Source organism: Sarcophilus harrisii, chromosome 2 (genome assembly GCF_902635505.1).
Source record: "Sarcophilus harrisii chromosome 2, mSarHar1.11, whole genome shotgun sequence".
NCBI lineage: Eukaryota > Metazoa > Chordata > Mammalia > Dasyuromorphia > Dasyuridae > Sarcophilus > Sarcophilus harrisii.
In genome coordinates, this window is record NC_045427.1 from 212,404,583 (window position 1) to 212,429,785 (window position 25,203).

The 25,203-nt window shown below is 36.5% G+C and overlaps 1 protein-coding gene across 1 annotated transcript in view; it reads right to left on the reverse strand.

Annotated features, from left to right (window-relative positions):
- Positions 1–25,203, reverse strand: part of PLB1 (phospholipase B1) — a 208,047-nt gene that overhangs the window by 123,455 nt on the left and 59,389 nt on the right. The window contains exons 15-17 of the mRNA XM_031951326.1: positions 19,620–19,691; positions 16,754–16,828; positions 14,481–14,544 (exon numbers count right to left, since the gene is read on the reverse strand). Coding sequence (XP_031807186.1) covers positions 14,481–14,544; positions 16,754–16,828; positions 19,620–19,691 — 211 coding nt within the window. The remainder of the gene's footprint in view (positions 1–14,480; positions 14,545–16,753; positions 16,829–19,619; positions 19,692–25,203) is intronic.

A 25,203-nucleotide genomic window follows, 5' to 3' on the forward strand; every position in this document is an offset into this window, starting at 1 on the left:
ACATTTTTCTTACTGCATTCACTTTAAGGATGTTAACAGAACATGAACAATTTGCTTTAGTACACTGAGGTAATGAGAGCTGACATTTACATAGCACTTAAAAGTTTACAAAGGTCTAAATCAGAGATCATAGGCTTGTAAATACCATGCTAGAAGAATCTAAAAGTCATCTAGTCCATTCTTCTCATTGTATACTTAAGGAATATGAGGTCCAGAGAGACTAAATCAGGATCACACAGGTAGTAAGCATCAAAGCTGAGTAACACATCCACTTCCCCTTAACTCCAATACTAACTAGCCTTCTTTCCACTCAGTTGGAGCCTTTCAAAAATTTGGGAACATTGGGATTAGGATTATATATGTTAATTATTCTCCTTTTTACAGGTGAGGAAATTGAGGGATAAAAAGAGTGACTTTCTTAGAGTTTAATAGCTTGAAAAAATACAGAGTAGAATCAATAAATACAGCACTCTTTCCATCCCACCATCTTGCTGCCCCGAATGGCTAATCCCAAGGGTGGGGACGAAAAAGGGAAGCACTTTTTCCCAAAATTGGGAAGAGAAAGAGCCTGCCAGTCCCTTTTATGATAACAGATACTATAAACTGAGTTCTCATCTTTTTAATATGAAGTGAATGGGGTATATACTTCTAGTAAGGACATAATGCATAGAAACCTAATTTTTTTCAATCATTAAGAATTAATCATTGTGCATTCTTATGTAAGCCACAATCTAAGCTATATAAAATTCATATAACAAAAAGTAAAATACTCATCAATACCTATATTTTCTTCTCTTTCTTTCTCTCCTTTCATCTTTCTCTTCCTTCTTTTTTCCTTCCTTCCATAATTCCTCTTCCTTCTCTCCTATTTCCTTTTCTTCTCCTTCTATCCTTTCTTCTCTTCTTTCTTTCCTTCCTCCCTTCCTTCTTGAAGCTAACACATAATTACATAAAGTACATAAATATGATCAGTGGAAACACTAGACCTAGAATCAGCAGATCTGAGAAGTAGCAGTGTACAATGGAAAAGAATCCTGAATTTGGAATAAGAAGATCTAACCGGTAAAAACCCTGGCATTGCAGTTAAACAGCATGGGTTCAAGTACATACTCTACCACTTACTATATGATCTTGGACATGTAACTTTCTTTCTCCAGGACTGTTTCCTTATTTGTTAAATAGGTGGGAGAAATGGGCTGGATAGCTTCTAAGGTCTCTTCTAGTCCTCAGTCTATTATTAGTTCTCAGTCTATAACACTACTTACTAACAGAGTAAATATTCAAATTGTGTTACCTCTCTGTATTTTAGTTTCTTTATTGGAAAAAATGAAGCTGATGCATATCTATCTCATAGGATCTTTGTGAGGAAATCACTTTGTAAATTGTACTCATACACATGAGAATATACTCAAATCCACATTCTCATTCAAATGAACTTTGTGATCACAGTTAATATTCCCTAAATAATTTAATCCTCATAAATCATAGCTCAACCTCCTTTTAAGCACCTATCGTATTCTCAGCAGAATGTGGTGAATTTGGAGTGCTGAAAACTCGATTCAAACCCTTGTTCTACATATATCCCTCTAGTCATCAGACTGTGCTTTCATTTAACATGTCTGAATAACTGTTTTCTTATCTCTAAAGAGAGGAGTTTTCCATGGCCCCTAAGTTAAAATAACTTCCTACTCTAAATTCTATAATCACCATAACCTGTTCTCTCCTGAAATGTTCTCTTTCTTAATCATTTGTTCACTCAAGATAATGTATCTATGTACACACAAACTCTATCCAACATTAATTGGCAATAATCAGTCAAGGAAAGCATTAGAATTAACAGGGATTGGGAAAGGCTTCTCTTAGAAAGTGGACAGGCATGTCAGGAGGAGCCTCCCAAGATACCTAACACATTCCAGGAGAGTCACAGACACTTCGGTACATATACGATTTATTGATTTAGTTGTCAGATAGGTGGTCACTTGGCTTTTATTAAACACTTACCATGAAGCAAGCATTGTGCTGAATACTAGAGATACAAATGCAAAAATCACTCCCTACTCTCAAGGAATTCATAGTCTAATGGTGAGACAAAATATAAACAAATATGTACAAACAAAATGTATATAAATAATCCATTGAGAAAAGATGCCAGCATTACAAGAGATCTGCAAAGATTTCTTATGGCCATTGCTCAAGACAGGTAGACTGAAACTGCTAGAATATCTAAGAACATTAACTCCAAGGAAACGGATTTTCTCCTGGAAAAGCACAACCATATTTCATAAAACATGAGGCAATACAAAAAGGAACTAGATGCTTTCAAGAGCAGAGGTGACGACATACTAGACCAATAAAATCCACATCCCACAAGCATAATTATATTCACTCAGGGTCAGTATTAGCATTTCACGAAGAAAGGTTCAAAGTATTCCAGGTCTAGACTCCTAGGCATGGACACAACTGGTTTCACTAATTTCTCTACAATCCCAACAGCCAAAAAGATCCTGTTCCCTTCAAATCCTTGCTTTCATTGGGAAGGCAAACTCATTTTTTTTCAGGTCAGGACTGAAAAGCCTAATATTTCTGCTACATTTTTTAAAAAGATTATTTTTGCCTTGCATATTTGAATTAAAGCTACTGATCAGGCCGTTACTAGTATTTCTGATGCCCAGGGCAAGGGAAGTTATAGGCAAGAAGCAAAGAATTCAGATCCAAGGAAAGAGGGAGAGACTTTGGACTTCAGGATACATAACCCTGTAGCACAGAGGGCTTTACATGTTGTTCCATAATGGGGAATCAGAAAACTCAAAGAGATACTAGAGAATCATATAATTGATGTGAGAGAGACCATCACAGGAAAAAGGGAAGGATAGGATTAGGGTGAGCCAAGGAGGCACTTACTGTGGGAAGGATCAGGTGGATGAAGCTGTCATTGGATAACTTCCCATTTTAACTATTCTTTTTGAGGTCAGCATCATCTAAATATTGGTACCTTAAAGCAAAGTCCCAGTCACCCATTCCTAGGTATGGTTCTCATTATGAAAAGTTCAAGAGTTGCATGGGTACTGAAAGAACTGATGTATCACCATTAGCTCTTCCTACAAAACACATGTAAAAATACTAACACCATTTATTAAAAATAAGGATGAAGACAGACACTGGATCTATGATTTCATTTATATAAGGAACTTCCCAATAAGGAAACTTTCTCAGTGTTCTCTAATCTAATCTTCCACAGAGCCAATGTGGGTTTTATATATTTGCCTTAAAGCTAGTCTTAACACATTTATAAGTTCATAAAACACTTTCCTCACAACCATCCAATGAAAGGAGTAATGCAATTATTATTAATGTTCCCTTTGCTAGAGTGCTACCACATCTTCTCTGAATATTGTCTTCTAAGTCCTTGCTTTTTCCCTGCTAGTATTTCAGACTTATGACACAGTTTTGAAGCATAACTTCAAGTGACTTTGCTGGTCATAATAAATGATCTCAAAAAAGTCAGAATCTGGGCAAAACAAAACTATCATTAAAGATGGACAACTTCACCGGTACCTGTATCCATATTACTTTAGTAACTGGTGATTCCCTACCATCCCAGGAGTCCTTGCTTGAATACTTACAAATGAGAAAGAGTAAGGAATTTATATATAGTTAAGCCTATCCACTAGGCTGCCCTGATCTCTCTAGAGATCACATCTAAGCCATTTGCCAGTGAAAGGGGCAGCTGAAGTTAACCAATAACTTGTCCTTTTAAAGGTGGGGGGAAGAAAACCTTCTCATTAAGATTTTTCCTCTGTTTCTTCTGAAATGTCCCTCAAAGTACTAGCTCTTACATAGCAAAACAAATGACTAAGATATCGTCATCCATGAGATTGAGATGTTATCTGAAAGTATATGAAAGTAACGCATTTTTTACTTGACCTTGATTCCTGATTTAGAGTTTGTTAATATCACAGATAGCCAGAGGCACAGTCCAGTGATATAATGTTTTATAGATGATCCTACGAGGAAAGAACACTTAAGTGATAAGATTAAATCTGTGGACTGATTAGATGCACGCCATCTGATACAAAAAGATAATATGTTGATAGATATATTGTTAAAACATTCAAAATCTTGCAGAGTTCTCAGATAGGAGGTTTTGGACTTTTATCACAAGACAGATTGTGTACCATAATAGTTCATTTTTATATTGGCTTTAAGGTTTACCAAATGTTTTTTCATACCTTGCTTCATTTCATCCTCACAATAAACCTCTTAGGGAGAGGCTATTATTAGCCCCAATTCACATATGAAAAAATCAAGGGAAGAAATATGACACCATAGAAAGTTAGTCTGATTCAGATCCTACCTTTAAAACCTTGGACAAAGCTCTCTAGGCCTCAGTTTCCTTACTCATAACATGACATAGATATTATCTAAGCTTTCTTCAATTCTCTCTCCTTGATCTGTTTTCAATGTCAATTGGTTTTGCTTATGAGATAGTTCACATTTTCTTTTTTTTTTCAGTTTTTTGGCTTTGTTTTATTGTTTCTTGATGTCTCATTGAGTCATTTTGCTTTTTATTAGTCAATTCTAATTTTTAAGGCATTATTTTCTTCAGTGAAACTTTGTACCTTTTCTACCATTTGGCCAGTTTTTATTTTTAAGTAATTAATTTTCTTCAATAATTCTTATATCTCTTTTATCAAGTTGTAAATTCTCTTTTCATAATTTTCCTTAACTCTAACTTCTTTTCTCCTATTTTCCTTTCTACCATTACTATATGATTAAAAACATTGTTTCTTTTTTAAAAAAAACCTCTTTAGCTCTTTTAGGAATTCTTGTTGGGCTTGTGTTTAATCTGGGTTTTTCTTTAAGGCATTGCTTATAGATGCTTTCTAACCATTGTCTTCTTTTATATTTGTGTCCTGAGCTTCTTCATCACCATAGAAGTTGTTTATGGTCAGATTTTTATTTTGTTGTTTATTTTTTCCAGCCTATTTCTTGACTTTATGTTGGAATGAGATTCTGCTCATGTGGAGATGGAAAGGGAAATGACCAGCCTAAATATCTGTTTGGAACTATGACCTGGAACTAGATAATGGGTAAGAGAGCTTCTAGATGGCACCTCTTCCTATCTCTAGGATTGATACAAAAGTCTCCTGGGAATCTCTTCCTGACCAGATCTTTACCTTCTTTACCTTCTCTAGGCTTTGGGCTAGTCCCCACTGTTGCTGTCACAGCCCACAGCAGCTCATAGCGTGTTGCTTCTCTTTATTCAAGACTATCTGTTTTGCTAAGCTGTGCTGGGTTGCAAAAATGACTCACTGTGATATTTTCTTCACTTTTCCATTCAGAATTTAGTTTGCATCATTCTCTATTTGGTTGTGAAAGAGGTTTTAGGAAAGCCACTGCAAAGTTGCTAAACTGACTGCTGTTGTGCTCCTTTTTGAGGTTTCTTCCATCTCTACATCTATGATCTAATTAAGTTTAGACAAGTTAAGGGACTTTATAAGTGGCAAGGTTTGAACCTAGGGTTTCCAGATCTCAAGTTCCAAGGGTTCCTAGGGTTTCCAAATCCAATGTTCTTTCTGTGAACCATGTTGACTCTTTATGACAAAGTATCATGGATAATAAGAAACTTGGCCATTTAGGGTATATGGGAAATTATCACATATATTAAAACTTAATCCAGGAAAGAGATTTGGAGAGCTTCTAACTCTAGCCAAACCAAGAAAGACCTTAGAAATCATCCAGCCCAACTTCTACTCAGAAAACAGAAAAATTAGACAACTTGACAAAAGTTATATAAACAAAAAGGATTCAGATTACTGCCAAGTCCAGCATATCACTTGCCAAGGAAAAAGTCATTCAAAAGTAAGTTTGAATTCATTGGAGCTAGATAGCCTTTCCCATTATTTCCCTAAATGTGAATATTCATTGGTCACAAGATCCTCAAACAAATGGATAAACAAGAGTCTACACAGAGTTAGTGAGAATTAAACAAAGACCCCAATAAACCAACATCATGAAAAAGCAGGTAAGACTAGTTGAAATTCTGGGGTTTCTGGAGATTAAAGGTTTTAAATAGGAAACAGCAGGGTGGGATGGGAGTGAAAGGTTCTGTCTCCCTGTTCTCTTTTAGGAAACTGAATAACATGTATGTCTTCCTCTTCAGACATTTCTTTTCAAATGTCAACTGCTGCAAATAAGAATCCAGCACACATTCTTGTCACAGGGAAGAATTATGCTTGAAGCTCTATAATGAAAACCATTCACTATTAATCAGAAGATCCTGTGGGTAATACTTACTTGTTGTTATTGTTCAGTCATTCAATCATGTCCAACTCTTTGTGACCCTGTGGACCATATCACACCAAAATTGTCTATGGGATTTGCTTGGCATAGTTACCAAAGTGTCTTGCTATTTCCTTCTCCAGTGGATTGAGGCAAACAGAGGGTAAATGGCTGGTGTTCCCTTACCCCCCAAAAAGGTTGCAAAGAGCGGTAAGTATATATAGGGAGAAACGAGGGGTAGCAGTATTTACTTCTATTTGCTGGTATAGTAGGTAGAGAATTAGCTCTAGAGCCAAAAAGATCTAGATTCACACTAATGTGACCTTGAGAAAAATCATAATTTTCATGAGATTCTATTTTCTTGAATATACAGAATGGAGGTGGGGGAAAGTGTCGAAGTAGATAGCTCTGGGCCTGGAGTCAGGAGGACCCAAGTTCAAATTCAGCCTAGACACTTATTAGGTGGGTGACCCTGGGTAAGTCCATTAACCCTGTATGCCCCAGTTTCCTCATTTGTAAAATGAACTAGAGAAGGAAATGGCAAATTACTACAGTATCTTTGCTGAGAAAATCCCAAATGGAGTTAAGAAAAGTTGGACACAACTGAATAACATAGAATGGTGGTGATAATGCTAGGGAGGATTCTGGGAAGATGGTGGAGTAGGTTGGTAAATTTCAGGCTCTCCCAAATGCCCCCATTCCCCTTCTCCCCCACTACCCATATAACAAATTTGCACCTCAGGACAAACGTATATCAGTTAACAAGTCAAGAAGACTTGGGATAGAATAGGGGTCCTCCTAATACAACCAGAGAACATCTGAAGAAAAACCCAGGACTGGAGATTAAACTGTAAAGTACAAACACCTCTTAACTAGCTCCACAGAAACAAGTGGGGAACCTTGGGATGAGTGGGTGTGGCCATAGCCTCAGGAGGAACTGCCAAAACTTTTACCTCCCAGGCTGTTTGTGGAATTGGAATCTGAGTCCAGGAAGATGAAATGAACCAGGGCTGATTGGGAATGTGAAATACAGCTGTGTTGCTGAGATAACCCTGAGTGAGAAGGAACTAGAACCCAGTGAGTGCTGAAGCAATGGGGCACTTACAGGAGGGTGGAGCTCTAGGTTTGGGGTTGCTGGTCAGGTACTATCTCCCCCACAATTAGAGGTGCTTACACTAATACCTCATTTTTAAAAAATGAATCTGCAAAGAAAAAAGAATCCCACCATGAAACATGGGAACAGAGAAGACTGAGGCTGATTTTGAGAAGAGGACACTTTAGTTTAAAAAAAAAAAAAAAAGGTTCTACCTCAAAGAGTAATGTGAAATGGATCCTCGCCCAAAGAGAATTTATAGAACTCAAAAAATAATTTAAAAATCAAATGAGAGACATTGAGGAAAAACTAAAACTAAAAACCATCCAAGAAAAATAAGATCAAGAAAAAAAGTTAATCAACTAGAGAAGGAAATACAAAGTCTCAAGGATGAATATAATTATTTGAAAATTAGAATTAGGTGAGGGGAAGCCAGTGAAAGTATGAGACCAAGAAATATCAAAACAGATATAAAAAATGAGAAAATGGAACATAATATAAAACATAAAAAGAGACAGATCTAGGGAACAGATCAAGAAAAGAAAATATAAGAATAATTGGACTGCCAGAAAATTTTGACCAAAAAGAGAACCTTGACACAATAATGCAGGAAATAATCCCAAAAAATTGTCCTGGAGTGATAGAACATGAAGGGAAAGTAGAAATAGAAAAATATCTACTTATCAACACCTCAATAAGATCCTCTATGGAAAACACACAGGATTATTATTGTCAAATTAAAAAAAAAAAAAACAGATCAAAGAGAAAATTTTTCAAGAAACAAAGGAAAAAAAATTCAAATATGCTGGTGCTTACAATTAAAATTGTACAAGACTTATCAGCAGCTACAATAAAAGACCACAGGTCCTGGAGTCATTTCTACTGACGATCAAAAAAAGTAGGCCTATGGCCCAAAATATCATATCCATCAAAAATTATCTATAATTTTAAATGAAAAAAAAAATGAACCTTCAACAAAGCTGCAGATTTTCAGGACTTTCTATCAATCAAACCCAAACTTAACAGAAAATTTAACATTTAAGAACCGATATCAAAGATAAATTTTTAAAGAACTCAACATAGACAAACTGCTTAAACGTGGACAAATTGTTTATGTTATTTTTTACATGGGAAATGTATGCTATTTGTTTAAGATTCACATCACTAATAGGGTAACTCAAAAGATTGGCAGTTAAGGTAAAAATAGTAATCATGTTATACAAATGAGTTGAAGAAGAAGAGGCATAGGCATTAGAGTACTTAGTAGTTCTGAAAACCTTCTCACATCAGGAATGGGTTCAACAGGCAACACTACATATATACCATCTTCCAAAATCTATAAAGAGATAAAGGAAGGAGTGATGGGTGGATGAAGAAACAAAGGGTGAGGGAAGAAGACAAGGGAGGGATCCTTAGGTAGGGGAAGATTAAGTAATAGCAAGGCAAATTATGGAGCAGAATTTAATTAAAGAGTCAGCAGGATAGGAAAAGACATGTATGTATGTGTGTGTGTGAATCTATGAGTGTGTATGTAGGAATATATCTACATATATATCTACATATCTACATATATATATATATATATATACACACACACACAATTTTATCTTTCTTTAGTTGTAGCTTGTTCGGGAGAGTGAGGAAGAAAGAGGGGGAAAAATAAAGTAAATAAGATATGCAGCAGAGAAACAAAAAAATTTACAAGAAAGTAGAGAAAAAAATGGACATTAATGATAATGTCCATAGCACCTACATCCCACAACTCCTGAGAGGCTCAAATGAGATAATATAGGTAAAAACACTTTAATTTAAAATATTCATTTATCATCCTTACATTCATTTTTGCTCTCATCATAAAATGATTGAGGTCTTATTTGCAAAGAACCCATTGGTTCATAAAACCACCTAAAGTACCCATGACTCCCTAAGATGGATTGCAATGAGCAGTACAGTTTGACAAGGACTTAATCCACTTCAAATTCCCAGAGCTTACATTTCCAAGTAAAACTCAGGTCAGGTTATGCTGTTCATTTGGGGGAAACTGCCAGTTTCTGTTTTTAAAAGTGAAAACAGGCTCTTTGGAAACCATTTTCTAAAGATAAGAAAGCTACAAAAGAGTATTTGTTAAAAAGTCCTTATCTTAACATCTATAACAACCTGCAAGGAAAAGAAAAAGGTGCCTCCACTCTGCAAGACACTGATTATAGGATTTAGAGCTCAAAGGAATCTTGGGAATCATCTTTTCTAACCTCTCAGAAACGTTCGAAGTCAATTAGATTTGAAGTCAGAGGCCATAGTTCAGATTCTACCTTAGACACTAGTTGAGACAAATTGTTTAAACTGTCCAAGCATAGTTTCCTCATCTATAGAATGAGAGTAGCAATAGCACTTACCTTGCTAAAGGATCACTGTGAGGACTAAATAATATATGGTCTGTGAAATGCTTTGTAGGCAAACCTTAAAGAATTTTAACTACAATACATGTGAGGAAAGAGCAGTTAGGAGGTATAAAATGCCGGGTCTGGCATCAGGAAGATTCATCTTACTGAGGTCAAATCTGGACTCAGACACTTATTAGTTGTGTGATTCTGGGTAAGTCATTTAATCCTGTTTGCCTCAGTTTCCTCATTTGTAAAATGAGCTGGAGAGGGAAATATCAAACTATTCCAATAGTTTTTCCAGGAAAACCCCAAATGGTATCATGCAGAATTGGAAATGACTAAAAAAACTGACCAATAATATACACATGAGGAAACTAAATTCAGATAGAGGAAGTAATTTGCAAGGTAAGAAAGCAAGTCATTTTGGAGCCAAATTCAAACTGACTTGCCCAGAGTCACCAAGCTAGTAAATGTATCAGGCTGGATCTGAGCTCATGGAGCTGAATCTTCTCGACTCCAGGGATGGTGCTCTATCCACTATGGCGCCACCTGGCTGTCCTAATTCAAGCTTAGCTTTTCTCATACCAAATTTAATTTTTTTTTTTTTTGGTTGTTTTTGTTTGTTTTAACACTGCCTATTTCCACCTTACTAAAATTAAACAAGGTGCAAAGCTAAGCTCAAATGATGACAGAGTCAAGGGTGATGCTGAGCAATGCATGGAGCTATTTATCCAATCTTGAGAGTCATGCTTTCACTGGTCACTAACAAAAATATCACATTTGTCCACGGCAAAAGAATGAAAGGGGCAAAGGGAAATTCAGTGTGTTTCTTTCACTATGGCTTTTTTTTTTTTTTTTTTTTTTTTACTGTTAGATAGATTTTTAGATTTAGATTTTGCAGATACTTATTATATGCTTACTATGTGCCATGCTAAGTGCTTTACCAATATCTTCATTTAATCTTCACAACCACCCAGGAGCTAATTGCTATTATTATCCCCATTTTATAGATGAGGAAAATGAGGCAAACTGGGGTATAGTCACTTGCCTAGAGTTATACAGCTTGTGTCTGAAGCCAAATTGGAAACAAGGTGGGTTCCTTAATTTGTATTAAGAGGGTCCCTAACAAAAAGGGATAGTTGGAATGCTCTGCTCCTGTGATCCTATTCATTGTGACCAGACAAGTTTATATGTGTCCATCTATCTATTCTATCAACACCTGTCACCAGAGTATTTCATATCTTCAAGTACTGAGATTTCTCTCACATTTTATATGGTCAAATGTCAGGCATTATCAAGGTCAGATAAGGACAGAGACTCATATCTTATCTGAAGGAAACTGCTCTGCCTTGCCTTGATATTTACTTTTGTCATCTTATGACATAGATGATCTAGGTAAGCAACCAAAGTGTACTTTCAGGGAAATGAGATTAGAAGAAGGGTGACTATTGAATTAAAAAGTATCTCTTATTAAATCACTGGGAGAATACAGTCTTGTGGATTAAAGAATTAAGGTTTTAATTCTTTAAGTCCTATCAAATGAGATAATTTTTGTAAAGTCCTTAATAAAGTCCTCAAGTAGTTGGCACTAATAAATGCTTGTTTCCTCTCTTTTGTCCACCCAACCCAACTTCTTCCTTAAGGAAAGAAGGTACAGTTACTAAACCTAGAGATCTGAGTATAAATCCTCCCTCTAACCTTTAGTCTCTGATATCTGTCTTTTATCAAGAAGAGATATTGCTCCTAGACTCATTTATCTCCCAGGATAAAGTAAACTCCTGGAAGACAAGGGCCCCCATCTTAAATTTCTTCTGTATTGCCCAGAGAGGTGATTGACCTATAAAGAGAGCCCAATAACTGTTTGTTCAATGAAGAAATGAATGAATGAGTTCTTATTTGCATGACAAGTTTGAATTGGCCTCTAGAGGTCAATGCTCTGAGTTGTTATTACTGATGTTGAATTAAATATTAGAGCTTACTTATAAGGATATGCCATTCTGGGCTAATGGGCTTTCTTTAAAATAACAAAATAGTCTCCTTTATTGTCTCTGGAGTGAAAAGAGTTAGTTAATGATGACATTAGAAATGTCATTGGCCCTAATCTCTATCCCTTTCCAACTGCAAATCAGGTCAGGACTGTTTTGAGTTGCTTCTCAACAAGGGGTAAAGTAGAGCAAAAGGTGCCATTATCCTTGGTTTCTGCCCCCAGCTACATTATGGCCATGAACACCTAGCATCAAAAGTTTATATCCTACCTAGGCAAACCTGAGCCTGGTTTAGAATTGCTTCTTTTGGGTGGTTCTTTCTTGACTTTAGGCAAACAAGTATTCTGAGATGATTATTTTCAGGTTTGAAGATAGTTATGAATTTGCGAGTTATAGAAGTCTTGGGTTCCATTGGATTGGAGCTCTTAGATGATGGCAGGGGAAATTTCTGCTTTGGAGAAGATAACCATTAACAAGAGGATTGACCTGAGCTAAACTGTTTTACCAGCAGATGTATTGGGAATTGTTTCGAAATATATGTCTAATTAGCAGTCCTGCTAATTTATGTTCTGAAGAGGTTTAAGTAGCAGCTTCCTAACATTGTAATAGTAATTAAAACTTTAGTTATTGAAGCCTGTTCTATTAATACAAGTTTGTTCAGTCTTTTATGTTTGTCTTTTCACATGTGTGTCTATGTGTATATATGTCTGTGTAAATAAATCACCTATCCCATATCTCAGCAATAGTAGACACCAAGTAAAAAAGATACCTTTTTTACTCCCTCTTTTTGGGAAAACATTAGGCCTAAGTATGATGTAAGTAAATATTTCCCCCAGGGAATCTAAATAGGGATTTAATGAGCCAAAGAATGGGAAATAACACCCTCTATCTTTTGATTAAGAGTAAGGCTCCCCAGGACTAAATCTGATCCAACTACATCCTTGGGTCCCAGACAGAGAAGCCCTCTGGGTGGAGAAGGGAGTACTGTATTGAAGCATCACTGCCCCTTTTAGCCCAGCAGCAGTTCCCCAAGGTTAGAAATAAATTCTCTAATTTCCTAAGAGGGAAGGTAATAGCTATGGAATGCAACCTGAAGATGGCCCATGAGCCAACATTTAGTGGTGTGTAGGTGGGTTGCCATGACTATGTTCTCTTGTCTTTATGCTCCATTAAGAAAATTAAATTTCTCTGAACCTTCATAGATCACCAAACTATCCTTATCTAGTGCCAACATAAAGCAGTAAAAATGACCAATCTGTAAAAATATATGCTTTATTGCCATGTAGGTTCCATGGTTTCATGAACTCTGATGGTATTTTTAGGATTGGACATATCAATTTCACTTCTAGATTTTGGCTTTCATGATCCCATGGATTAGGCCAACACTGCTAGCCCCTTATGGGTCTGGGACATGGCTTCTACTTCTATTTCCAACACCTAGCTAGGTACCCTATACATGGTAAAAAAAAAATATATTGTTACTGATTTCTCACTTTCTCATTAATAATAGCAGCCAGATTGGCAAAGAAACTTGCATATTTTATTTCACTTAATCCTTATAACATCCCTAGGAGTAAGGTATAATCCTCATTTTACAGATAAAGAAACTGAGGTTCATTCTTCTTTTCTAACCTTGGGGAAGGCCACTGGGCTAATGGGGCAGAGATGCTACAATAAGGCTAGATGAGTTCATATGACATTTGAGCCAAATTCAAACTTGACTCCAAATCTAGCACTCTATCCATTTAGCCACCTGATCATTCTTATAAAATGCAAGATTTGAATGATGATTCTTTAGACACCTTTTATACTCTTACATCCTATAAACTAGAGTTGTCAAATACTTTGAAACACTCCTCAGTGCTGCTTCAACTACATTAAAAAGTAATTGGGAAAATTTTAACAAAATAATAAAAATACATTAGAATCCATTAAGAATATATTAACACAGATAATGTTAATGTGATTTTCTAAGTCATTATGTAGCCCACAGCCCCTATATGTGAGTTAGCATTTCTGTTTGATTTTTGACATCATTGCTAAATACTATTGAGACAACTCTCTAGCATTACTCAACCAGTGGTTTAAAAAATCAATAATAATCTTGGAGGAAAGATAATGAAACATAACTCTCTTCTCTCAGCAGAGATAGGAGATTGCTGGAAGAGAATGCTGCCAGATTTGGAAGAGGAGAAGAATCACAATAGTAAGTATTTTTCTTAAATATATTGTCAGGAGGGAAGGTTTAATGAGCAAGGGTTGTTGGTGGTAGTTTTTCTCCAAAAATTATTATCATGTAAAAACAGGAGGAATCAATAAAACTTAGTTGGAAAGATAGCCATGGCAATCTAATCCAGTCTATATAGAACTGAAAAGGAAAAGGGAGAAAAAAGATAAACTGAAATAATTGTTTAAAGTGTTTTGTTGATGTCAACCTTAAAGAGCTATATAAATGTGAGTTGTTATTAGCATCCAGAGATAGAGTGGAGTTTGTTGGATTTGGAATGCAAGGAACTAGGGTTCAAGTTCCAACTCTGCCACTTGTTATCTATGTAACTTTGGGAAAGTTACCTTTCTGGGTCTCAGTTTCCCTATTTGTGATGATTTCTGAAGTCCCTTCTACCTACAAACCTATGATCCTATTATCATTACTAATGAATATGGAAAGGTCATTTTCTTCGCTTGGGTCAGATTCAGGTTTTCATTGTGTTTATAAATACTTTCCAGAGGTGTGTTTACCTGAAGTGGGCACCGTATTGGAGGGAGTCATATCAGGACATCGAAATTCTGTTCCTTCTTTTATCTGCAATAACCCAAAACATTTATAGTTACCCAAATGCAATATGACCTTAAATTTTTACTATAGAAGACTGAATGGACATAGAAGTTTCCCTGTTTGGGACCATGGCTTTCAATATCCATACAAATCAGCACAGTTCTATGGGCTGCAAAGCTGAAAGGAAACAGGTTTGGGGGTGGGGGAGAGAATGAAACAATACATAGGCTGACTCTTTAGGAAGTATATTCTTTCATCTTTCAGGTTGCCCTCCTCATCAGATGATGCATTATCCCTGTTATTTTCCAGGGTGAGGAAATTTTGGGGGGCTCAAGGGCTTATAAAGCCTATCTGAAAAGCTAATTTAAATACATTGCAGATTCTAACACTTGGCTGAAATAAGTCTCACTCTAGTTCTAAATAAGCTAATGAGGGTCTAGTCTATTTAGAAAAGGGATCAGGTCACCTCTGGGAATAAAGTCCTATCTAGAGGCATATTTCAGTTAGACCTTCCAGGATAATAGCACTTCTTGAAGAAAAGTGAATAAGAAGGGTTACCAAGGGACTCCATAAGGCAGGAATGAGGATTAAGAATAATTGTGTGGCTAAAGAGGGCTGCAGTTAGGAATCCTTTTTCATCTTCCTGTTAAGAGTTCTGCGCCTTATTGTATTGTCCCAACCTTTCTAAGTCTTCTATTTTAGAATCATGACCATCTTCAGACAGAAAAGCCTGGGGACAATTGGCCCTACAAAAATAGGGATAAGGCAAGCAAGAGTGGCTTCCAGGCCACAAAGTTGGTGAGATAGAGTGTATCTCCGTTGGGGTACAAGCAGAAAAAGAATTGAACTCAGCTTGGGTCACAGGATTTGGGTTTCAATTCCAGCTCTTTCCCTTGCCATCTCTGTTCCTTTAAGCAAGTAACTTCACTTCTCAGATTTCATATGTTTTCATAACATATTTTTATGTGTTCTCATCTGTAAAAATTGGGGTTTGGACTAGATGCCCTGTCAGTTCTTTTCTGGATTAAGATTTATGATTTTAGCATCCATGAGACATCATTGATGCTCTTTTAAAAACATTAATGTGATATCCTGGAAAGAGCTTCGAGTCAAAAGATATATTTAACACCTGACTTCACTAGCTATGGTTAGCCTGGAAAAGTTTCTTCATGTGTGAGTGAGGGAAGTTGGGCAGTGATGTGCTGGAGTCAGCTTGAACAGAATCTTGTAAGACATGATTGTTAAATTTTGATTATTCTCATTTAAATTTCAGAAATTGTCAAATGTCATAAATAAAAGAATGATGGGTTATTTTGTTAATTGTATAGATTTTAAAAAATGATGGAGAAAATTCTAAAAATGCAGATTAAATTTAGAAATCTAGCCCACATCTACTTCCCCTACTCTAGTTAGTTATTAAACAATTGACTCAACAACTCTCTGTCTCATCACATCCCCATACTTATTCCACCTCTTTTATAGTTGTTATGAGGAAATAGCTTTGCAAACCTGAAAGGGATAAATATGAGTTGTTATATTATAATCCACATTAGGGATTCTTAATCTTTTTATCATGTCACAGAACTGCTTTGGCAGTCTGATGGTCGGAACGATATTTTTAACTAAAAGAAATGCTAAATTTCATTTAGATGTTAGTGAAAATAAAGATGTGACTTTTCCTATCCAGATTCACATACATTGCCCCCCCCCTCTCTATATATATATCCATAGGCACCACTACCCCTGAAACTTAGTTCAAGCTCTCCATTTTACAGAGGAGGAAATGGAGGCCAAGAGAAGAAAAGTAGCCTGTCAAAGTTCCTACAATTTCCACTTTCAGGTCTCACTCTAGTATCATAATATGGACTTGGAAGTTCTAGATCTTCAAGAACAAAGCAGAGGATTTTCCACAGGCTCTAAAGATCTAGCACTTATATAGAATTTATGTATTTGTTTTGCATGTGTTCAGTCCTTTTTCAATTGTGTCCAACTCTTTGTGACCCATTTGGCATTTTCTTGCTAAAGAAACTAGAGTGGTTTGCCATTTCCTTCTTCAGTTCATTGTACAGATGAGGAAACTGAGGCAAACAGCATTAAGTGACTTGCCCAAGATCACATAGCTGGTAAATGTCTGAGAATACATTTGAACTCATGAACATGAACCCAATGCTCTATCTACTATACTACCTAGTTGCTCCATTTGTGTATTCACAAGAAACAAAAGAATATTTAGTACCCAAATCCTCCAGTCGTTTTTGGCTAAGATGGAAGAATCATCACTGTTTCTGTAGGTGAATAGATAAGGATGTTCCTGTGGAAGAAAAACAATATATGTTATAATAATAACCCCCAAATAAGGATAAACCTGATAGCTATTAAGCTTTATCATGGAACTCAACTCCTTGTCAACTGTGGAGATATATGTAACATCCTTCTTTGCTTGATGACTGAAACATTCACTACCTTTTCCTATACAGTAGCCATCAATTTTCTTGGAAAGATGACATTTATTCTTCTTTGCACTCTGTCTATCTTGAGTACAAAGACAACATTGTCTCTAGGCACTAAATGAACCTCTTTCATTTTTTTGTCATGGCACCCCTCCATATAGAAGGCTGAATAAAGTCTCTCTGAGAGATTTCCTTTTCTAGAATATTGATTAATACTGTATCCTGATGCTCCCAAATGACATGGGACTATGGTATCTTTATTTAGAACAATATACTGGGCTTCCCAAGCACTCTCCCAACCCTGCCCAATGTGTCTTTTGAGTTCTGTCTCCTTTAGTAAGATATCTATCTTTCCAGATGTAATCAGCTCGGCAAGTTTCTTTGCCTATTGTTGATTTTTCCTAGTTCTCCCAAAAGTGACTTTATTTGAGGAATGATCCTAATTGTAAGTTGTTTTTTTCCTTCAACTTAACCTCTACAATATCTTTTTAAAATATTTTTATTATTGTATTTTGTTTTTATATCACCTTCATTTCCCAATATATTCTCTCTCTCTTCTGAAGAGTCATCCTTTGTAACAAAGAATTTCAAAAAAAAAAGGGAAAAAAGATAGCTCAACAAAACTAACCAATAGACAAGTCAAATAGTATATGTAGTATTCCATATCTAAAATTCTTCATCTCTACAGAGATAGGAAAGTGAATCTTTAACTTTTTTCTTTAAGACCAAACTTTGTTTTTATAATTTCATAGAATTCAGTTTCTGTCCCTCCAGCTGTAAATATCAATAATAATAGCTAACATTTATATAGCTTTTGCCATTTGTCAGGCACTATGCTAAGTGCTTTTCAAATATTATCTTACTTGATCCTGGACAGTAAGTGCTGTTATCTCCATTTTATAGAAGTGGACACAGTTAAGTGCCTTGTTCAGGGTCATACTGTTAGTAAGTATCTGAGACTCAGTGACCCAGGACAATTTCCATCATTTAATCCATTATTTCACCTAGTTGAACACGGGAAATTTTTGGCCCTGCAGAAAATTCTTATCTAGCTGAACCTCTGCTAAGCTGAAGAGTAGGTACTACTTTATACATTTGCATTTTCCTCTGGCAAATTCCTTAATTTTCCTGACTCTCTCTTCTATAAAGCTAAAAACCTGTGGCTGGCCTAGCCAGCTTCTAAGTGATCTGAGAACTTGGACACAGTTTTTCTCCTTACTTACTTACTTGATGAAAAAGAAATGTTTGACCGATTCTAATGTGAAACATTAACATCACACATTAACAGCATTAATCTATCTTTTCTCAAAAATTATGTAAGTGACAGCATGGAGATAGATGCTGGTATAAAGTTGGTGCTAAGTACTGAGGATATTTGAGGTAAAAGTGGTTAATTTTTTGGTGTGGCTGTGCTCAGCTGAAGTAAGTCCTTCAAGCAGAATGGGGTTTGTTTGCCAGAAGAAAATAGGTGTTGTAGTCACAGATGTAGATGAAATAAATACCACATTCAAAATGGAAGTGGCCAGGGAGAAATAGGATGTTTGTGTGTGCGTGTGTGTGTGTGTGTGTGTGTGTTTTCAGTGGGAAGGCTTTCATTTCAGAGACTATGAAACTAAGATTATGAGGAGAAGTTTAGAGCTTCCATTGACCTGCAGATGATCTCAAGTCAAAACAGCTATAACATCAGGGAAGGTGTTTTGGCTTTATAGTGGTGGGACATCATTTGTGTTCATTTGTCATTATCTTGATTTGTCATGACCCTATACCTCCACTTTCATGATTTATTCTGAGAAGGATAAATGGCTTTGGATTCTTGTAGGTCTTGCCAGTGGAATGTAAGCATTAATCCAAATGGAAAATCTTCAAGGACAGATCAGATTATAGATCTGAGGATCATCATCCTAGGACCACTCTTACTAAGTATGGAGAAACTCATCATCAGATTAATAAAGAGTAGTGACTGTTTGGACTATAGCAATTCTTGAAGATTTTCTACTAAATCAAAGAAGATGTCATCTTTATCAGAAAGGAGTACCCACAGTGATGAAATCATAGGTCAACAAAGTGTTAAAAAATCTGCATGAAAGTCTCATTTTACAGACTATGATACCAAGAAGAGAACTGACTTATAAATAGTAATTGAAGCTGCTCTTCAGGGACCAGATCAGAAATCACTCTAAGACTCTCCACTTCTCAGTTCATGAGCTTTTAAAGAATATCATCAAAATCACGTCCTCAAGTTGCCCCCACTCTCCTGACCACAACAATCCATCCCCTCACTTCTTCTTCAGCTTAGAGTAAAAAGTCTGAAAATGAAATGCCTTCACACAGGTAGCCAGCATGGGAAAGCTTGTGAAACTAGAGATGAGCTCTATTAGGTCTGCTCATCACCTCTCCCTCCTGGTATGAAAATGGAAGGAACCCTAAAGGGTTAAAAACTCTGGATTGGGAGAGGCCTTTATAAAGCCATTCTTGATGTTGAAGAGAAAAGAATCTGTCAAAATATGGTACTCCAGGTCACTAATACGGAAAATGGGCCAGTGACACATAGAATTGCCTTGCCATTTGCAATTACAAAGCTCATTTGGTATAAACACTCCACCATTCCAAATTGTCAAGATCCATTCCTTATCTCGGCTAATTCCTGCTTACCTGGGTAGGACACTTGACAGGAATTCTTTGTCTTGCTTGGAAAAACTCTTCCTTCCTTCTTGTGGGAACCATCTGGAAAAGAAAATGACATGGAAGGTTCTCAAGAGTCTTTTAGTTCTGACATAATCTAGGGTACTGCTGATTGCAACTCCCAGCAGCTATTGTCACATTGATGGAGAAATAAGGAGGGAGCTGACTTCATATTCCAGACGTTTGCTAGTTTTGTGATTGGATGGATCCCTTAACCTCTCTGAGTCCTATTATCATTATCTGTAAAATGGGGCTAACCTCAATTGTGCCACCTACCTCGCAGGGTAGCATTATATAGTGCTATATATTTTATATATAATTTACTCTATGGCAATCCTAATCATTCCAGGAGGGAAAACACTCATATTTTGGGATTGTCTGGGGCAATCTGTTCAAAGCCCTCAATGTGGCTTTATTCTACTTCTGTAGTCTTAACTTTATGCTACTCCTTTCATGCATCCAGTCAAACTAAAATATCTGTTTGCCAATTTTGTTCTTTCCTCTTCTGACTGTGTATTTGGGTATGATATCTTCCTTTTGTAGAAGACTCCCTCCACATATCTTTCTGATACTAGTTCACATTTTATGTCATCCTCAAGTAGTTAACAATGTTTTCTTCCTACTAGTTAATCAATCAACCAGATAGCATTTATGAAGTCATTATTATTATTCCTATTTTATAGAGAAAGAAAATGAGGCTGAAAGAAATTAAATGATTTGCCTATGGTTACAACTATTAAGATTTAAAACCAGGATTGGACCCAAGTGGCCAGATTCCTAATCCTACACTCTTTTTAAAATAACTTGTTGCCTTCTTTCCTTTAAGATTTCAATCAAGCATCACCCCTTTCACAAAACTGTGCCTGATTTCCCAAGCCAGAAGAGATTTCTCCCTCTCCAGGCTCTATGCTTCTCCATCTGATTTCCCCTAATGACCTTTTCTCATTCTAAGTTAAATTACAGTTATCTAATGGCCTGCCATTTTTCACCTTGTATCTACAGTACAATATATTGCAAGGAGTAGGTTCCTAATGTAGTTGAATTGAACTGAATTGACCTCTTTCTATAGAAAGCAAAAAACATGACTGAAACCACAATATTTCCATCAGCCAAAGGGGAAAAACTCATGATCTTGAAGTTCTTGTACCCATCCATTTCTAGAAACCATATGCTATGGAACTATCACATTATGTTATGAATGGAAAGGAAAGGAACTTAGGGATCTCCTAGTACAGCCCCCATATTTTACCCCTTAGGAGCTTGGGGCCTTGGCCTTCACTAGAGAATGTTCTTTAGCTGAAGCAGTGCTGTTGTGATGATGGGACGTGGTGATATTTGGTAGCACTGATGTTTTCATTATAGCTGTTTTGGCTAAGTTTTTAAAAAATCATCTGTAGCTAGTTATCTAGTTTATTGATCTAAGCCCTTACTATTTTTCTCTTTAATTTTCCTGATGGAATTTTGGACAGTTCACTGATTATTACTTCCTTCCTACCTCTCTCCTTTATCCCCCTCCCTTTTCTCCCTCTCTCAACATAGGGTTGCTATGTTGGGTGCTCTATCCAAAGGAATACAAATTTTTATTGCTTAAACCTAACAAGATATCTTGGGGTTTACAGATCACTCTGGCTCTTATTGATTGGTCAAGAGTAAATCCCAACCTGAACCTCTCTGGGTCATTGTTTGGGCTGTGATGGCTCAGAATGATGTAAACAGTAACTTTCTGCTTTGGCCACAAATCCAATCTTTCCCCTTCTCAGGTCGATTTAAAAGAGGCCATTCTTTATCTCATTTTTTACCTAGCCTTTATCACTGTTGCCTGGGTGTTTCCTCAGTCAAACCTGTTGAGGATCTGTTTAAAAAGGCCAAAGTCTCCCACTGTGTTCAGGGACATTTCTCGTCTTCCTGATCTATATCATGCCACTGTACCCAGATGACTTTGGAACAGAGAGTGAGGCTAGTAACTTTGCTCAGCCCATCCTCACTTAAAAATCCAATTCACTTGCAAGTCATGACATCACCTGCCTGATGTTGGGTTTTTTTCAAGAATGAAGGACAAATAACCAACTAACTAAGCTCCTCCACCAGGGAAGGACATGGAAATAAAATAATTTAAAGAAATCTGAATGAGCTAGATGATTTCCATCTAATTGTTAGCATAATCTAGAAATTACTTTGTATTATTTCATATAAACTTTGTACTTATTTACTTGCACATGTCATAATCCCTAGCTCATTGAGGGCAGGGAATATTTCATTTTTTGTTTTTGCTTCACTAAATCAGGGGTATTTAACCTGTGGTCTATGAATTTGGTCTCTTTTTATTTTTTTTTTAATTTATTTAATAGCCTTTTATTTACAGGTTATATGCATGGGTAACTTTACAGCATAAACAGTTGCCAAACCTCTTGTTCCAATTTTTCACCTCTTACCCCCCTACCCCCTCCCCCAGATGGCAGGATGACCAGTAGATGTTAAATATATTAAAATTTAAATTAGATACACAGTAAGTATACATGTTGGTCTCTTTTTAAAAATATTTTTCAACATAGTTTCCTTTGTAAACCTGTGTTTTATTTTATGCATTTAAGACTTTGTTCTGAGGAATCCATAGACTTACCGGGCTGCTAAAGAAGGACATAACATACACAAAAAAGTTTAGAGCCCCTGTTCTAAGATAGCCTTCCTCATGGTGGGTGCTTAATAAATGTTTGGTGAATTTCATTTTTCCTTTTATCTTTTTATTTTCTGTACTTAGTCAAATATAAAAATGCATTTTTTTTAACCTCAGCAGTGTAGATAATTCCTACTGTCCCAGGAACAAGAGCATATGCTGAGCTGGGAGCCACTGATAGATCAATAAAACTCTCTATCTGGCCTTTTCCCTTTCATTTTCCAGTTTAGACCCTCTAGCTTCAGCCAGAACCAGGTTCTCAAAGAGTATTTTAACATATCTTATCGTAACATCCATGTTCCAGTAAATAAGGAGAAAGGGAAGAGAACTTTAACCTTCTTCTGATTAGCCCTGAAACATCTAATTAAAAGAAGAGGCAAATAAATGGGTTCCAATAGTATAGTCCTATGGAGAAATGACAACAGCACAAAACAAAAGTTGGAAGAATAAAAAGCCATTACATTCTCCACTTGACCTGAGACCTACTCACATACCAAATGTAACCAAGCCTCTGTGTGAATACAGACCAGAAAGAGGCTATTTTCCTGAGTAATTTTTTTTTAAGAGAGCCAGTAAACATTTACTAGTACTCTCTTGTCACAGAGCTATATAAAACTAAGCTATTGATATTTTTATTTGATGACTGAGGAAACTGAGGCATAAAGGGATTAAATGATTCACCCAAATTTTAATAATGGAGAAATAGAATGAGAATCTAGGTCTTATGGATGTACAGTATAGTGTAGTGGAAAGAATACCAGTCTCTGGAGTCAGAAGTCAGAATTAAAATCCTATCTCTGACCCTCACTACTTATGTGATCTTGAGCAAGCCACTTAACCTCAGTGTGCTACAGTTTCCTGTTGTATAAAATGAAGTGGTTGAATTAAAAAGCTTCTGAATTTTCTTCCATCTCTAAATTGGTAACTTTACGAAGTGGAATTAGAATTAATTGGCCCATGTCTTTTCCATTTGGCTTCCTTTCCTCAAATTTCTCATGGTGTTGACTATGGTCTAGTGAATGGTAGGAAAGTTGGGAATGAAGGAGAAGGGGCTGACTGAAACTTCATCCAAGACCTTCATTCACCACATGACACTCAGATCTGTGAGGAAGGTTTACATTTCCCTTAGTGGTAAACTGAATTCAAATAGTCTTGGGGAAAAAAATCCCAACTCATCACCTAACTTAATAACTAGTATTACTATGGCTCCCTCCCCAGAGGCCTTATGGGAAGTGAAGAGACTGGTAGAAGATTGGTGGGATACTTCTTGGGGATAAGTGTTGAGGATAAATGGGCTGGAATAATCAGTTCTCTGGGATGGCCCCTCACCTAACTTCACCCCACTCTCACTCTGCCTTCTTCTTTCTCTCAACAATCTAACACTCACTTGTTTCATAGTCTGTGGCCTGCCAAATATCTTTTGGAGGGATCCTGGCTTGAAATTTCACTGGGGTGAGAAATTCCCGATATGGAAACTCCTTCTATCAATTCAGATCAAAAAATTCATCTGTAACTTTTCATCTTAGAGAGTTTCCTGGGACACTGAAAGGTTGTAACTGGTCCAATATAAGTCAGAGGGAGCAACTGAAGCCAGGTCTTCATGACTTCTAGGATACTAATTCACTATTCCATGTTTTTTTTAACTTGGTTATATATATATATGTGTGTGTGTGTGTGTGTATAGTACTATATAATAAATGTTTTTGAACTAAATTGTCTCCAAAGAAGGAGAGGATATTCTAGGCATAGAGAATGACAGTGCAAAAATAATAGCTAACAGCTAAGTAAATTAAAGTATATTACATGTGTAATATAAATATGATATGTACTTTTATTAATATAAGTAGGTAATATTAAGTAGATAGATATATTAAAGTATATCAGACACTTACAAATATTATTTCATCTAATCTTCATAATAACATAGGAGGTAAGTGGTATTATTATCTCCATATTATAAATGAGGACATTGAGGCTGAGAGAAGTTATGAGAATTGCTTAGGATAAGATAACTAATAGGTATGTAAGGCAAAATGTGAACTGAGGTCTCCTTGACTCTAAGGCTGGTACTATAGCAAGGTGACCCAATGGATAGAGCACTGGACTAGAGCTGGATAGATCTGAGCTTGAATATTGCCTTTGACATCTTACTAAAAGCATGATTTGGGGCACATCACTTAATCTCTATCTTAATTTAAAGGAGAAACAAAGACAAAGAAACACTTAGAGAAGGGGGGGGAAGAGAAAGGAGAGAGACAGAGAAGAGAGAAGAGAGAGAAGGGGAGAGGGAGAAAGAGAGAAGAGATATTGTGTATCTAATTTATATTTTAATATATTTAACATCTACTGGTCATCCTGCCATCTGGGGGAGGAGGTGGAGGGGTAAGAGGTGAAAAATTGGAACAAGAGGTTTGGCAATTGTTAATGCTGTAAAGTTACCCATACATATAAGCTGTAAATAAAAGGCTATTAAAATAAAAAAAAAAAAAAAACAGAAAAAAACAAAGAACAGTGAAAAAAAAAAAGAAAGAGAGAAGAGAGAGACACAAAGACATACACAGAGACAGAGAAGGGGAGATGGGAAAGACAGAAATGAGAGAGAGAGAAAGAAAAAAAGGGGGGAAGAAGGAGGGAAAAAAATGAGGGAGGAGGAGGAGGAGGAGGAGGAGGGTGGTAGTTTACTGAGCTTGTGATAAGCATCATTGACACTTTTCCCATCCAGGGTGACAGGCAAGACATGAACTATAAGGGCCCATGAGGGGCAGTCCTTGCCTGAGTATTTCAGGCCTGGAAAATGAGTACAGGGTCATATGGCATGTTAATAGCAGCAGGGTTTTCCTGAGCAGATTTCTCCCTCCAGCCAAGGTCAGTGAAACCCAA